Here is a 13,626-nt window from a genome sequence, read left to right as displayed (position 1 = left end):
TTGAGCACAAGATAACCCGACTGCTTCCACCCCATTAATGCAGTCGATGGGGGGGTTGGGGGGGGGGGTGTTGCTGCTGCTTCTAATGGCTCCAATAAGAATGTCAAGAAACGCAGACGGAGCGCTCCCGCCTTCAGGGGGAATGCCAGTTGGTCCTCGCAGGAAAGTGACAGCGAACATTTCTTTCGCGTCTGCGCAGTAGAATAAATTGCACGCTGCCTTATGCAATCTCATGTTCGTTAAGCCAAAGGGCAAAACATATCAGGGAAATGAATTACTTTTAATATCGAAACTATAATTGGGATCCTTAAGTCAGTTTCCTCCGCAGTTAAGCACACGCTCTCGCCCGCGAATCGTGGGTAATGACGGGATGAAGGAGCCCTTGCAGGAGGCATTGGCCCTACCGTCCAGGTCCTCGGGGCCGTCGTAGGACTTGTCGATGGCCGCGCGGAAGCTCTCGTTGCAGCCGCGGCCGCGGACCATATGCGGCCGGGGCCGGTGGAACGGGAGCTCGGTCTTGCGCACCTCGGCCACCGCCGTCTGCAGGCTCTCCAGGGAGCTGGACTTTTTCAGTCCCAGAGTGGGGCCGAAGTCCTTGCTGGGAGATTCTGGAAGAGAAAGGCAAACGGTCACCTCTTTCCTACGAGCAGGGTGGTGACCTGGCAAGGTCTGCTGTTCCAAAAATCTCTCTGTTTGGGCATCTTACAAAAGGGGCGCTAAGCGGGTGGCAGCTGGGGATCAACCCAGGCTTTGCCTCTTGCTGTGATTGTGAGCAAGTGGCTCGACTCCTTCGAGCCTTAGTTTCCTTTTGTATAAAGTTGTGGAAAGATTTTGAATGGTACCATATATAGAAATAAACATGTATGTGTATATATGTGCATAGGCACACGCACATACATATACATTTGAAAGGTTATAGCGGCCTGCAGAGATTCCATGTGTGAGAGTGTGTACATGACTGTATGTGCCTATGCACACACGCACACTGTCACATATACCTACACAGAGCGCCCAACGTAAAGGATGCTGTTCTCCAGTACCCATCTCGAGCACCCCCATACCCTGTAGCTTTTATTACTTCCATCACTGCTTTTATAATTATTAAGTACCCTACACACAGAAATCAAAGAACACTAAAGCGATTGCAATTTTTGAGATTAAATACTTTACCTTACTCTGGTGGCTATTAGTGCATGGTGAATACAATTTATTTAGTCTCTAGATAAATAAAGCAAAGCGAGAAGGAAAATAACTTTTCTGTGTGAATGCTTATTGTTACAAATTATTTCTATTTGGGTATTTACAAAGGGGCAGCTTTTTTATGTAATATAATATTCCAAAAAGAAATAAGCAAATACCTAAAGAGGTTTTAATAATTTGTGTTCCGATATACACAATTTTTCATTTGTACTGTTTGCCTTGCCCTGTATCTGCCTCCTTTCCCTCATTCCCCCCCACAGCCAGGCTCCCCGTTGTCCACAACAGGGGGAGGCTACACAAATACCAGCGGCACAGGCTCACTTTGCAGATGGAAGGAATCCTATCAGGGCTCTTTGCCACCAGGGCCAGGGCTCACGATCCATTCCAGTTACGAAGGAGATTAAGATGACAAGGCTACACTGGCATTACTGGAAATAAACTCCTTTGCAGGTTTTCAGTAGATATAGATGGCGTGCATGTTCAGGGGTGTGTACATAAAGTACCTACACTTCAGTGCCCAGCGCACAATAAGGCTCACTGAACTATAATCAGTATCTTTGCTCTTTTACTGTGCCCACCTTTAATACTAATTGCTTCACACAGCACTAAATAATGCAAAGAATACAAAAGAAGTAATGCCTATACAAAGATGAAATGCCTACATAAACACACATAACATTAAAAAACAATACACACCTTTCATAAGTTCTGAATATATTAAAAATAGTCAAAATAATTACAATAATGCTGACAGCTAAGGATGCTTAGTCCTGTTCTAAGTGCTTTGCCTGTATTACCTTACTATAAGCCTAATAGTTGTGCTACTGCACTACTGTTAGTCCCATTACAGATGAGGAAACTGAGGCACAGAGCAGTGAAATACTTGGCCCAAAGTTAAACACTGAAGTGTCAGAACTGGGCGCTGTCCCGCGGCAGCCTAACTCCACCCTTTCCGCATCACACTGCCTAATGTCATTTGGCCTTTGCTTTCTTCCTGATTATGGCCAAGCTACTTCAAGTGGCCTCCAGATTCCTCATCTCTAAAAGAAGAGCATTAGTTTAGATTAGCCCCGAGCCTAGTCAAGCAGGCAAACTGCAAAATTGGATATATTTTTACAGTTTCATCATTAACTTTCAAGAGGCAATTTTGCACTTTGAATAATACACATGATGACAATAAACACCGCATTTCATGGAGTGATAATGCATCCCCAATAAATGCAACAGAGATGAGACTAAGCAAAAAACAAAATCCCAATAGATTTCAGGGACATATTTCAGGTACTACTTGCAAGTCATAAATATTGAGAATACATTCCTACTAAATCCAGAAAGGGAGATGTTTCTTATATTCACAGGAAGGAAGGTAAGTTAAATAAGCAGAAATCGAGTAAGGTCATTTCTGACAAGAAAACAAAAAAGCAACATGGAGGCTTGGGGTACTGAAGCAACAGTAAAAGCTTTGGAGTTTACAGAAAATATTTTACACCATCAAGCCCTAGGGATGTTTGATATGAAGCTTGGTGAAAACACGGAGATGAAAGTGTCTGAGAAAGCCTCATCCTTCTGTTGACAATAGTAACCATCTTTTATTTATTAATTGCCATCCAGGAGATTATACTGGAACTCAAACTGTAAGTATTCACATCAACCTCTAGCAATAAATTCCAGGGAATATGAAAGTGAATAAATCATCCAAGAGAGAAGGCATGTTATCTAAAAGGAGCTCATCTGAAGCTTAGCGAGAAGTTATATTTGAGAAGGAACAAATACATTGCTGCTCATTCGAAGAACACTGAACGTTAAGGATTCATGGACTTTGTAGGATTAATAGAGCCAGCAATGAATTCACTTTGTTTTTTAAAAATGTATACTTATTGTTGAAAGTATTACAGATGTCCCCTTTTATTTCTCCATTGACCCCCTCCCCCTTCCCTACTCTCTCTCCACCCCCCCAACCAAGCCTACCACACTATTGTCTGTGCCCATGGGCTATACAAATCCTATATAATAAAAGACTAATATGCAAATTGACCAAATGGCAGAATGACTGGTCGTTATGATGCGCACTGACCACCAAGGGGCAGATGCTCAATGCAGGAGCTGCCCCCGGGTGGTCAGTGCTGGGAGCGCCACTCAGCCAGAAGCCGGGCTCATGGCTGGTGAGCACAGTGGTGATAGCAGAAGCCTCTCCCGCCTCCACAGCAGCACTAAGGACCCCTCGGGGGATGTCTGACTGCCCACATGAGGGCGCAGGCTGGGCTGAGGGACCCTTTCCCCCACAGTGCATGAATGTCATGCACCGGGCTTCTAGTATATAAGATTCACTTGGTATAAATAGACATCACAAATTAGAAGCATCAACTGATGTTGGTCCCAATAACAATGTGGCACTCTTGGATGCAGTACATAGTAAAACTAAAGGCAAAAAGGGTGGTTGAGTCCTAGGTTGTAATGTGGACTCGGGTTTTCAGTCTTGAAACAAGTGTTTATATTTATTCCCAAGGAGTAAACAGGATGTAGCAGTGGAAGAGAGACTGATGGTAAAGAGGAGAATCCAAATTCAGGAAGGTTTCTATGAGGATTTACAAGTTCATTGACCTGATGGAACTGAATCTCCAACTGAAAGGGGAATCTGATATGGACCTTGACCAGGGCTCACATTTCCTTTATGTGTCAGAAGGCTTCTAAGGAGACGTCAAGGTTACTGGTTGCAGGAGGGATTCTTATGTCAATTGATGGGCATCAGCACTCAATTGCAACAGAACCTTTGGAAAAAAGTACCCTGCTACACACAGATTTCATGATGTACAATAAAATGTTACATTCAATCCATCTTTTGTACTCCTAACCTCACCAATTCCAGCTGAGATTCACATTGCATTGGGAATTCCATAGCTTTTAGAATGGGAAGATTCACCATCTATTTTTAGCCTAATTATTCACCCAAATATTTTTTCTAGGCTCCCACTAAAAGAAAAGGTCTCTTTGAAGGGATAGTATAAAGTAAATAATTAGTCACAATAAAAAATCTCAGTCATTCTATCCCACTGAAGTCATCCTAAAATATGATCACTCCTCACGTTTTCATCTGTAGCTGATATGATATTGGCTGTGGCTGAGTTTAAGCAATCGTCTGAGAGAGTGATCTATGAATACCCCGTGTTATCAGTCATGGGGTGGACTTTGTCCATATTTGAGTGTTTACTTGCCCCACTTTGAGCATCTACAGAACTGATCTGAGTACGACTGCTCAGTGACTTTCAGGCCAGCGTAGGCTAGGTGCTCAGGCCAAGGAATACATCTTCCAGAACTTAGTAAGAAGGCTTTATTTTGTAACCTATGATTTCCATGCCCAGTGACCGTGTTCTCTGAGATCCTGATAAACTTATCTCACCATCAGAAATATGAACCTGACATACACACACTTCTCAAAATAAATGATGCAACAGTTATCAAGGTGTGAAAAGAGGGATCTTCCATGTCAAAAATAGGCAGCATAATAAAAATATACTGTTAAGTTCCATGTGCCAAATATTCCCTTAAAATAAAGGCCTCCTAAAGAAATATGATTGTAATCTTTTTAAAAATTGATTTTGAGAGAGGAAAGGAGAGGGAGAGGGAGATAGAAACATCAACAATGAAAGAATCATCAATCGGCTGCCTCTTACGTGCCTCCTACTGGGGAATAAGCCCGCAACCTGAGCATATACTCTGACTGAGAATTGAACCGTAATCTCCTGGTTCATGGATGGATGCTCAACCACTGAGCACACTGGCCAGGCTGTAATCATTTTTTAAAAAGATGTTATAACACTTTGAACATTCTTCTATTCTCAAATGAAGGGGACTGCCTTGACTTGGTCCCAGAAGACTTCCTGATGTAAAGGGGAATTTCAGGGTCATGTCTCCTGGCCCCACCCACCCTCAGACACATCCACTACTCCATGCCATCTAGGAAAATAGTGTTATGAGAGAATATAACAAGGACACACATACCAAGATTAAAGATTTAAAGGAGTCATGCCACCCATTCTCCCGTGGGTATTAAAAATGTGAGGAGAGGGGAGTTCAGAGGTCCTGTGTAGGTGGAGAGGGGTCACTACAAAACAGATTCTTAAAAGACTGAGAAACCACTGCACCAGCCTTCCAGCTACGAAGGCCCATTTCACCGGTGAAACAGAAAGTCCTTCCTGGATGACTGTTTGGGTGTGAACCTCAATTTCTCTGACTCAGACTTAGATTCCTGCCCCTGCACTCAGGCTGGAACTGCTGCTGGTTCCTTACAAGGTTCATGAATAAGATAATAGAGAATAAAACAGTCCAGAGAGTAGTGGTTCACAGAGAGTGATTAGAGGAGAGGCTGTGGGAAATCCCAACACGCCCCACTCTGCTACTTATTTCTTGAGTTACTGACTCTCTAAGCCTCAGTTTTGTGATCTGTAAAATGAGGATAAGACAAGGATACAAGAATGCCTGTCACATGGTATATGCTCATAAAACATTGATGATAATTACTATGACTGTTACCCTAAACATGTGGGTAAGTGAAGGCCCAGCACAGTTCATTTGCTTCAATCCACCATTGCATTCTCTTTTTAAAAAATATATATTTTATTGATTTCAGAGAGGAAGGGAGAGGGAGAGAGAGATAAGAGAGAATCACTGATCAGCTGCTTCCTGCATGCCTCCCACTGGGGATTTATCCCACAACTCTCGGGCATGTGCCCTGACTGGGAATTGAACTATGGCCTCCTGGTTCATAGGTCAATGCTCAACCACTGAGCCACACCAGCTGGGTTACCACTGCATTCTTAAATATAACCATTCCTTCTGCAAAAGCTGAAAAAGGCTTCAAACAGATATACTTCCTTTACTTTTTAATTTAAAAGTTGAACCTGATTTTTCCCCCCAAATAACTTCTTACACCTTTCCATCTATTTGTCACATATAGAGGCTATTCGTGGGAAGATTAATGATGGGGCCTTGGTTGCCCTTCCCTTTAGGCTATAATCATTTAATTAGTCAGAGGTTTCATTGGCAATGTTTGAACTTCCCATTCCAGCATTAAAGTCTCACATTAAAAGAATGCCTTAATCCAGAAGACCAGTAATTGGATCTTCCATTATTGATGAAATTGCTTCCAATACATTCTTATTAAAACATGGGAAATTGTTTTGGGGAAGGTATTCACTTTCAAATACATGGCAAGTTTTTCTCCCAGCTAGAGCTTAATAATTAACAAATATTTATGATAAATTAACAATAACGTATTAATCTGCTCATTTCAATAACATCAATGGTCCTCAAGGCACTTAGTGGAAATTAATTAAGCTAGAGCCCCTCCCTTGAAAATAAAGGAATTGTGCCCAGGCATCAATTGGGGACCAAAATGATTACAATGCTAACCAGGGGTCACAGCATGAAACCTGAAAAGGCCAGGAATTCATCAAGATAGCTTGCTCTCATTATCAATTTGGCCTTTCTGTATTATGAGCAATGAACTTGGGCAAATACAATAGAAATGCTTTACTTGCTTCATGGGGAGTTGTGATGTGAAATTAATAGCCTTAAAACTCTTTGAATGAAAAATTATTATAAATTCCAAGTAGGAAGTCACAGCACCATTTTATTCATTAACATATCCCACTTTGTCTTTTTATTTTAGATTACACTTACTGAAAATTTTGTATATTTGATTTTTTTAGTAGTTTCCCTAGAGGCAAAATGTCTTATGTGCTTTAATAGATATCATTGCAAATCCATTAGCCTCGAAAAAAAATTCCCCATAATATTCAAATGTATAATTTCCCAAATTGTGTTATCTGTGCTAACTGTGTCCATAATGGGACTAATTACTTTCTTGCCTATCTCAGTATTCCAAATATTGATCATCATTCCAAGCTTATCACAGTGCCCCATTTCCTAGTCATTACCACAGGGCATAAAGTAATCTGGCTTATACATTATCTGCTGTCATTTGGGTCTCAGTTCTTTTACTGGCAATTTCTAAGTTCTCTGGGAGCAGAGTTTTTTCTCTTAAGCCTTAATAAATTCCAGGGTCTTTCATCATTTCCTGAAATTCACGTCAAAATGTTCAATAATCAATTTCTCATTAAGATTCATATATTTGCATAATCCCTCCTCTGCCTTCAAACATTATCTATTTTAAAGTGAAAATATCTAGAAAAAAATATGAGAAGATTAGGTGAACAAATACAACTAATGCTTCGATTGTGTGTGTGGTCATGGCCCTCCAAAGGTCTTTAAATCTTTGCCAAGAGTTGCTATACACTTTAATTTTCATTACTAAAGATTCCTTCTTTTAGATACTGAAAGTCAAAATCTTATGCCATATTTTGATTTCTTTCCTGGACTCAAATTATGTTCAACAAAAATAACAGTGAATTTATTACACTGAAAATATTCTTATGACACTTTTCTGTCTTCTTTTATTTTGTGGATAACAAAATGGCTCAACTTCACAGGTAAATTATTTAAAAAAAAATATATAGTCACATCTCTGGGTGGATTCTGTTAAGGTAACTGAAAAACTCAGGCAAATTCAACCCAATAGACTGGTTTGTTTTAATCTTTTGGTTTTCCTTGCCCTGCCTTATCAGGAAAACGCCACTGGATTAAAAACAAACATATACATTTAAAACCACCCAAAATTGGCATTGAAGACCATAATGAATTTAAAAATTAGAGAAATAGCATCAGTCTCTGGAGGAAAATACGGCTACTTAAAGAAAACAAAAGATAACAAAAAACCCTGGCACTTTCATTATTTACCAGGGGAAAAATTCATTTTGAGAGTCAAACAAACCGACTTTGTGGCAAGCTTTTCTACCCGTGAAATCGGATAAGAGGATGGATAAATGCCACCCACCATGTCCTTAGTCTTGCCGATCTTTGTATCCGCAGCACAGAGAAGTGCTAAATAAATATTTGTTGTAGGAGTAAATGAAGGTGAAAGTAAAGGGTCATTATAGCACTTGGATGCCCCCTTTCTCCAATGCTGTGAGGGCCAATACAGTTTTACCTGGAGAAACACACCCACAATTGCTTCACTTCCTCCAAGCCCACACAGAGCATCCTGTTCTTTGTTAATACAGCGCTTAGGTTCTTTCGGGCCACTTCCAAGGATTTAGTAATTTCTACCCTGCCTATAACTATTCATTCATCTTCTCTATGCTTTGGTCTTTCTTTTTATAATAGTCATTCCTTTCCCTCAACTTCTCTTTGTAATATCAACCTTTCCTGTCATTTCCTCCTCCTTATATGCACTTTCAGACATCTTATCTTTTCCCACTGCCAAGAACACCTTTATTTATCTTCCAGCTCCTCCTTGTATATCATGGTAACAGGCTTTTCACTCTGAACACAACTGTTTCAGGGATGCCCACCCCCCTTCCTTTTTGCCATTTCCTCTTTGTATGACTTGCTTTGACAGCACATTTTTCTTCTGCTTTTGATTGTTGAATGGTTTATGTGTTATGCGGGTCATTTGTTATAGTACTCTCAAAACAAAGTATAATATAAAGAATTCTAATAACTTGCTTTAAAAACCATTAGCATAACTAAAAGGTCAAGCTGATTTCTTGGATGGTATCCACAGGAAGATATTTTTACACAATGTGTAAACTGATGTATTTTTTAGGATCAAACATTATTTTTATACATTTTGCTTTATTATTTTATTCTCTTTTTAGAGGGGACTGTACTAAAAACAACTTCACATTCTCAATTACTGAGAAAGTGAGGTTTGTTACTTTTGTGTTAACATAAATAACAATCTCTTTGTAGATACACATTAAGCAAGATTTCAATTTAATGAATGTCAAGCCAAAATCAAGTCGGCTACCACTGTTTCCTGAGTATTTTTTGTTGCTCAGAATTGTGCTTGGTCCTAAGAGGAACAAAAGACAAGTGTAATTAGTAACTCGCATTCTCTTGCTGCTTTCTAATTTACAATGTTCTTTCCTGTTCAAAATGAGACCACACCACACACAGTTGATCTTTCCTAAATTTGCTTGTGCATTCATGTCCCCAGAGAGCTACAGAGGAGGAGAAGGAGGGAGGAGGGGCAGGATAAAATAAGTTAAGTAAGGAGAGCAATTTCACTCACCATCTCACTCAATGACAGTGTGTTCTAGAGTGAATGCGAGTCAAGGAGAGAGCAGGAGTTGGGAGAAATGGACTGATTTCCGTGAGTCTCTGCTTTGTTTGGTTTAAATCCCTGGGTTACATTTTATTATTTATCGAGATATAATGGACACATAATACTGTGTAAGTTTAAGGTGTACAACATGATGATTTGATACATGTTTATATTGTGAAATCATTACCTCAATAAGGTTAGTTATCACCTCCATTACCTCGCGCGTACGTGTGTGTGTGTGTGTGTGTGTGTGTGTGTGTGTGTGTGTGGTGAGAACATTTAAGATCTACTCTCTTAGGAACTTTCAAGTATATACTATAGTCACCATGCTGTACAGTAGAACTTATTCATCTTATAACTGACCTATATTTCCCTGTTTCCTACTTTCTCAGCTCCTGGCAAACACCCTTCTATTCTTTTTTTTCGATGAGTCAGGCTTCTTTGGATTCTACATATAAGCAAGATCATACAGTAATTGTCTTTCTTGGTCTGATATATTTCACTTAGCATAATGTTCATAAGGTCCATCCAGGTTGTCCCAAATGGTGGGATTTTCAACTAACATTCCAGTGTGCGTGCGTGTGTGCGTGTGTGTGTGTGTGACCTTTTCTTTACACATTCATCCACCAATGGACACTTGGGTTGTTTCCATGTCTTGTCAAGTGTGAATAATGCTGCAGCAAACATGGGAGTACAGATATCTTTTCAAAATAGTGATTTCATTTCCTTTGGATATATAGCCATAAGTGGGATTGCTGGATCACATGATAGTTCTAGTTTTAAATTTTTCCATAGTGGCTGTACCAATTTATATTCCCACCAACTGCGTAGAGGTTCCCTTTTCTTCACATCCTACATGCGCTAATTACCTCTTGTCTTTTTTATCGTAGCTATTCTTATAGGTGTGAGTAATGGTCTCTGCTTGATGCTCATGCCATTATCATCTTATCACAGGGAGTGGGACCCTTGTGTTCAACATTTAAATCTTTCATATGCCCCCACCCTTAATCAGAAGCCAATCAGCTGGTCTGATGCTTGACTGAAGATACAGCTATCTGCTGGAAATAGTTTTGTATCATCTACTTTAAGATGCATTTAGGAGATTTCCAATTGTGTTTTGTGATTTCCCTTTCCCCGGTGACTTGAAAACCGTTCCTGAGAGGTGGTGCTTTAGTACTGTATCTTATGTAAACTCAGCACAATCACTGGACTCTACTCTCTTCTAATTCCTCTTTTAAGTGCCTGGAATTTACCAACAAAACAATGTTGGCCTATTGACTTGGCAATGCTACTCAGACATGAGGTTTTCCTGGTATGAACAATCTTTGAGCTAAAGCTCCTCCCACTTTCTTTGATGCCTCATAAATAAAAAGATAAGGCATCTAGTTTCCTCCAGAAGGTTATAATCCATGTGTGAAGTAAAGATGAACACACATGAAGTGATAACATCAGAGAATGTGGAGAAGTCCCCTAACATTTGTGAAATATCACCTGAGGGTAGTAAGATCCCAACATTTTAGAAAATAGAGATGTAGGACTCCTAGCTTTCTCTGGAGTTATATTTCCAACGGGCACCATGTTATCTCTTCATTCCACTAATTAACTGCCTCTTCACTAATAATTTCATATTTAAAGCAATGCCTATGACTTTGTCCTGATGCATAGGCCCTGGCATCAAACTGTTTGGGCCCATGTCCCAGGACCATCCCCGAACTAACTGTGTTAACTTAGGTGAGGCTCCTACCTCTTTGTGCTTCAGTTTCCTCATCTGTAAGGCAGATAATAATAGCACCTCGCCCTAGCTGGTTTGGCTCAGTGGATAGAGTGTCAGCCTGTTGACCGAAGGATCCCAGTTCAATTCCAGTCAAGGGCACATGGCTGGGTTGCGGGCTCCATCCCCAGAAGGAGGCATTCAAGAGGGAGCCAATCGATGATTCTCTCTCATCATTGATGTTTCTCTCTCTCTTTCTCCCTCTCTCTTCCTCTGTGAAGTCAATAAAAATATTTAAAAAATAATAATAGCACCTCACTGATAGGGTAGTTAGAAGATTACCTGATATAGAGCTTAAAGGTGGTACCTGGAACACTGCTTATATTCATTAAATAACTGGTTTGTACCATGTGTCTTCTTTTATGAGCAATGTTTATATTCATTACAAGTATTCTCTAAAACAAAGAGAGTGCCAGGAGGATTTGTTTCCAATCTATACATTGTGGTCTGAGTCACCACTAGCTTTGAACGTTGACTCTTTATTCAAAACTTCCACTTTTTCTTTGGTTTTGTAGAACACTCTTCACCACTTCTCAAATTATCTTTGATATCCTTCACTTCTTTCAATAACCCAAAAGGCTAATTTGTTCCAGAGACATTTTCCATAAAGAAACCCAGTGTTAAGATCACTTGATAAAAATAACCTTGTCTGGACAGCAAATAAAGAGCAGGTTAGTTTCTTTCACAGCCAAGTGACTCTTCTCCCTCAGACTGACGCATGACACCATCAACACAATGACACACCAGACATGGTCCTAGACTTTTGGGGTCATTGGTCAATAGGCATGTCTGTGAGTAACGGAGCAGTTCATGGCTGGAGGAGTTTGGACCCGTGGAACCCAGAGAAAAAAAAAAGCACTGTGGTCCTGAGTCATGAGGCTTCGTGAATCAAACAGGACTCAGCTTTGAAGATGGACTGACCATAGGTAGGAAAAGTGGGAGGTGGGCAGTCACCCACAAACAGGGACGTGCACGACACACTTACTGGGTGTTGGAAACAAAGGATGGATGGAGTGACCATAGGGAAAATGACAGAACTGGAGATTGGTGGGAAGTAAGTGTGGGTTTAGAGCAGGGGTGGGGAGTGCCCAGCCCACAGGCTGCCTAAGGCCCGTGAAATCATTTGCTCTGGCCCTGCCAAGGCATTCGGGATGAGTTAATTAAATGTTTGACCAAATATAGCAGGCTGATTTTTAAGTTGAAAATTGTATATGGCCTGTAAATGACGTTATAAATATCCAAATGGCCTTTGGTCTGGAGAAGTGGTTCTCAACCTGTGGGTCGAACGACCCTTTCACAGGGGTCTCCTAAGACCATCAGAAAACACATATATAATTACATATTGTTTTGTGATTAATCACTATGCTTTAATTATGTTCAATTTGTAACAATGAAAATATATCCTGCATATCAGATATTTACATTATGATTCATAACAGTAGCAAAATTACAGTTATGAAGTAGCAACGAAAATAATCTTATGGTTGGGGGTCACACAACATGAGGAACTGTATTAAAGGGTCGTGGCATGAAGAAGGTTGAGAACCACTGGTCTAGAGGATAAAGGGAGACATGAGGGCCTCCAAATCTGGCAAAGGAGAGACTCAGAGCAGATGCAACTGGAAGCTTTTAAAAGATTTCATCAGAGGAATGGCTTGATAGTACTGATACTGTAAGAAACGATAACAGGGAAGAAATATAATAGAGCAGGAGACTCCTCTATTATACAGCAATGGAACTCACTGCTAAAAAACACAGTTTTTCCTTTCTTCCTTTTCATCATTTGACTTCAGGCTTTTGTGAAGCAATTTCTGTAAAAACATGTTCCGGTGGCTGGTCACCTGCCCTCACAGAGAAAGAGCTGCTTTCCTCAGATTCTTCTCTGAGTTGGTGGGAAAGGCAGAAGACATGTTCGCATCCACATGTGAGGCAGAAGGTGATTACAGGGGTGCCTCTGTGCGTGGGTGCGACAGGGGCCCTGCCCGCCATGCCCAAGCTCTCTCCTGTCACCGCAAAGCTGTGACTGCCTCGGCCAGTCCCTGCACTATCTCCTCTTAAGCACACTTTCCTACGTTTTGTAATATATAATGATTAATGGGCAGTAAAACTAATAACATGGGGACATACAAAATAAATGAGGTGGCAAATATGAAAAGGAAGTCCCACTTAATGTTGTTGTGAGATCTGACAACGCGCTGGAGTTTCCCTATAACTCAGCCAATGGAGCCCTTGCCAGCGGGGAACAAGGTCACAGAAGGTGGTCTTCCCATTAGTAATTCCCCCTCGGGAAAGTCTATGATCAATCTTTCTCACGCTGAAACTCTTGCTGGATTGTAATGAAACATCAGGGTACACAGAAACACTGCTTTACTGCATCTCAGGGACGCTCAGAGAGAAACAAGAAGAGAAGCACATCTCTTCAGTTATCCTGATCTGCCCCTTTGCTCTGCCCCTGGTATTGACATCCGTTCTTTTTATTCTACCCAGTATC

General features: G+C 40.7%; 1 protein-coding gene across 4 annotated transcripts in view; it reads right to left on the bottom strand.

The window, feature by feature from the left end:
- Positions 1–13,626, bottom strand: part of PARD3B (par-3 family cell polarity regulator beta) — a 916,117-nt gene that overhangs the window by 288,392 nt on the left and 614,099 nt on the right. For all 4 annotated transcript variants that reach the window (XM_036319101.1, XM_036319103.1, XM_036319104.1 and 1 more), the window contains exon 17: positions 405–608. In XM_036319101.1, coding sequence (XP_036174994.1) covers positions 405–608 — 204 coding nt within the window. The remainder of the gene's footprint in view (positions 1–404; positions 609–13,626) is intronic.

This window comes from Myotis myotis, unplaced genomic scaffold, assembly GCF_014108235.1.
Source record: "Myotis myotis isolate mMyoMyo1 unplaced genomic scaffold, mMyoMyo1.p scaffold_m19_p_8, whole genome shotgun sequence".
In the NCBI taxonomy this organism is placed as follows: Eukaryota; Metazoa; Chordata; class Mammalia; order Chiroptera; family Vespertilionidae; genus Myotis; species Myotis myotis.
The sequence above is the reverse complement of the archived record's forward strand: the minus strand, read 5'-3'. Positions and strand labels throughout refer to the sequence as shown.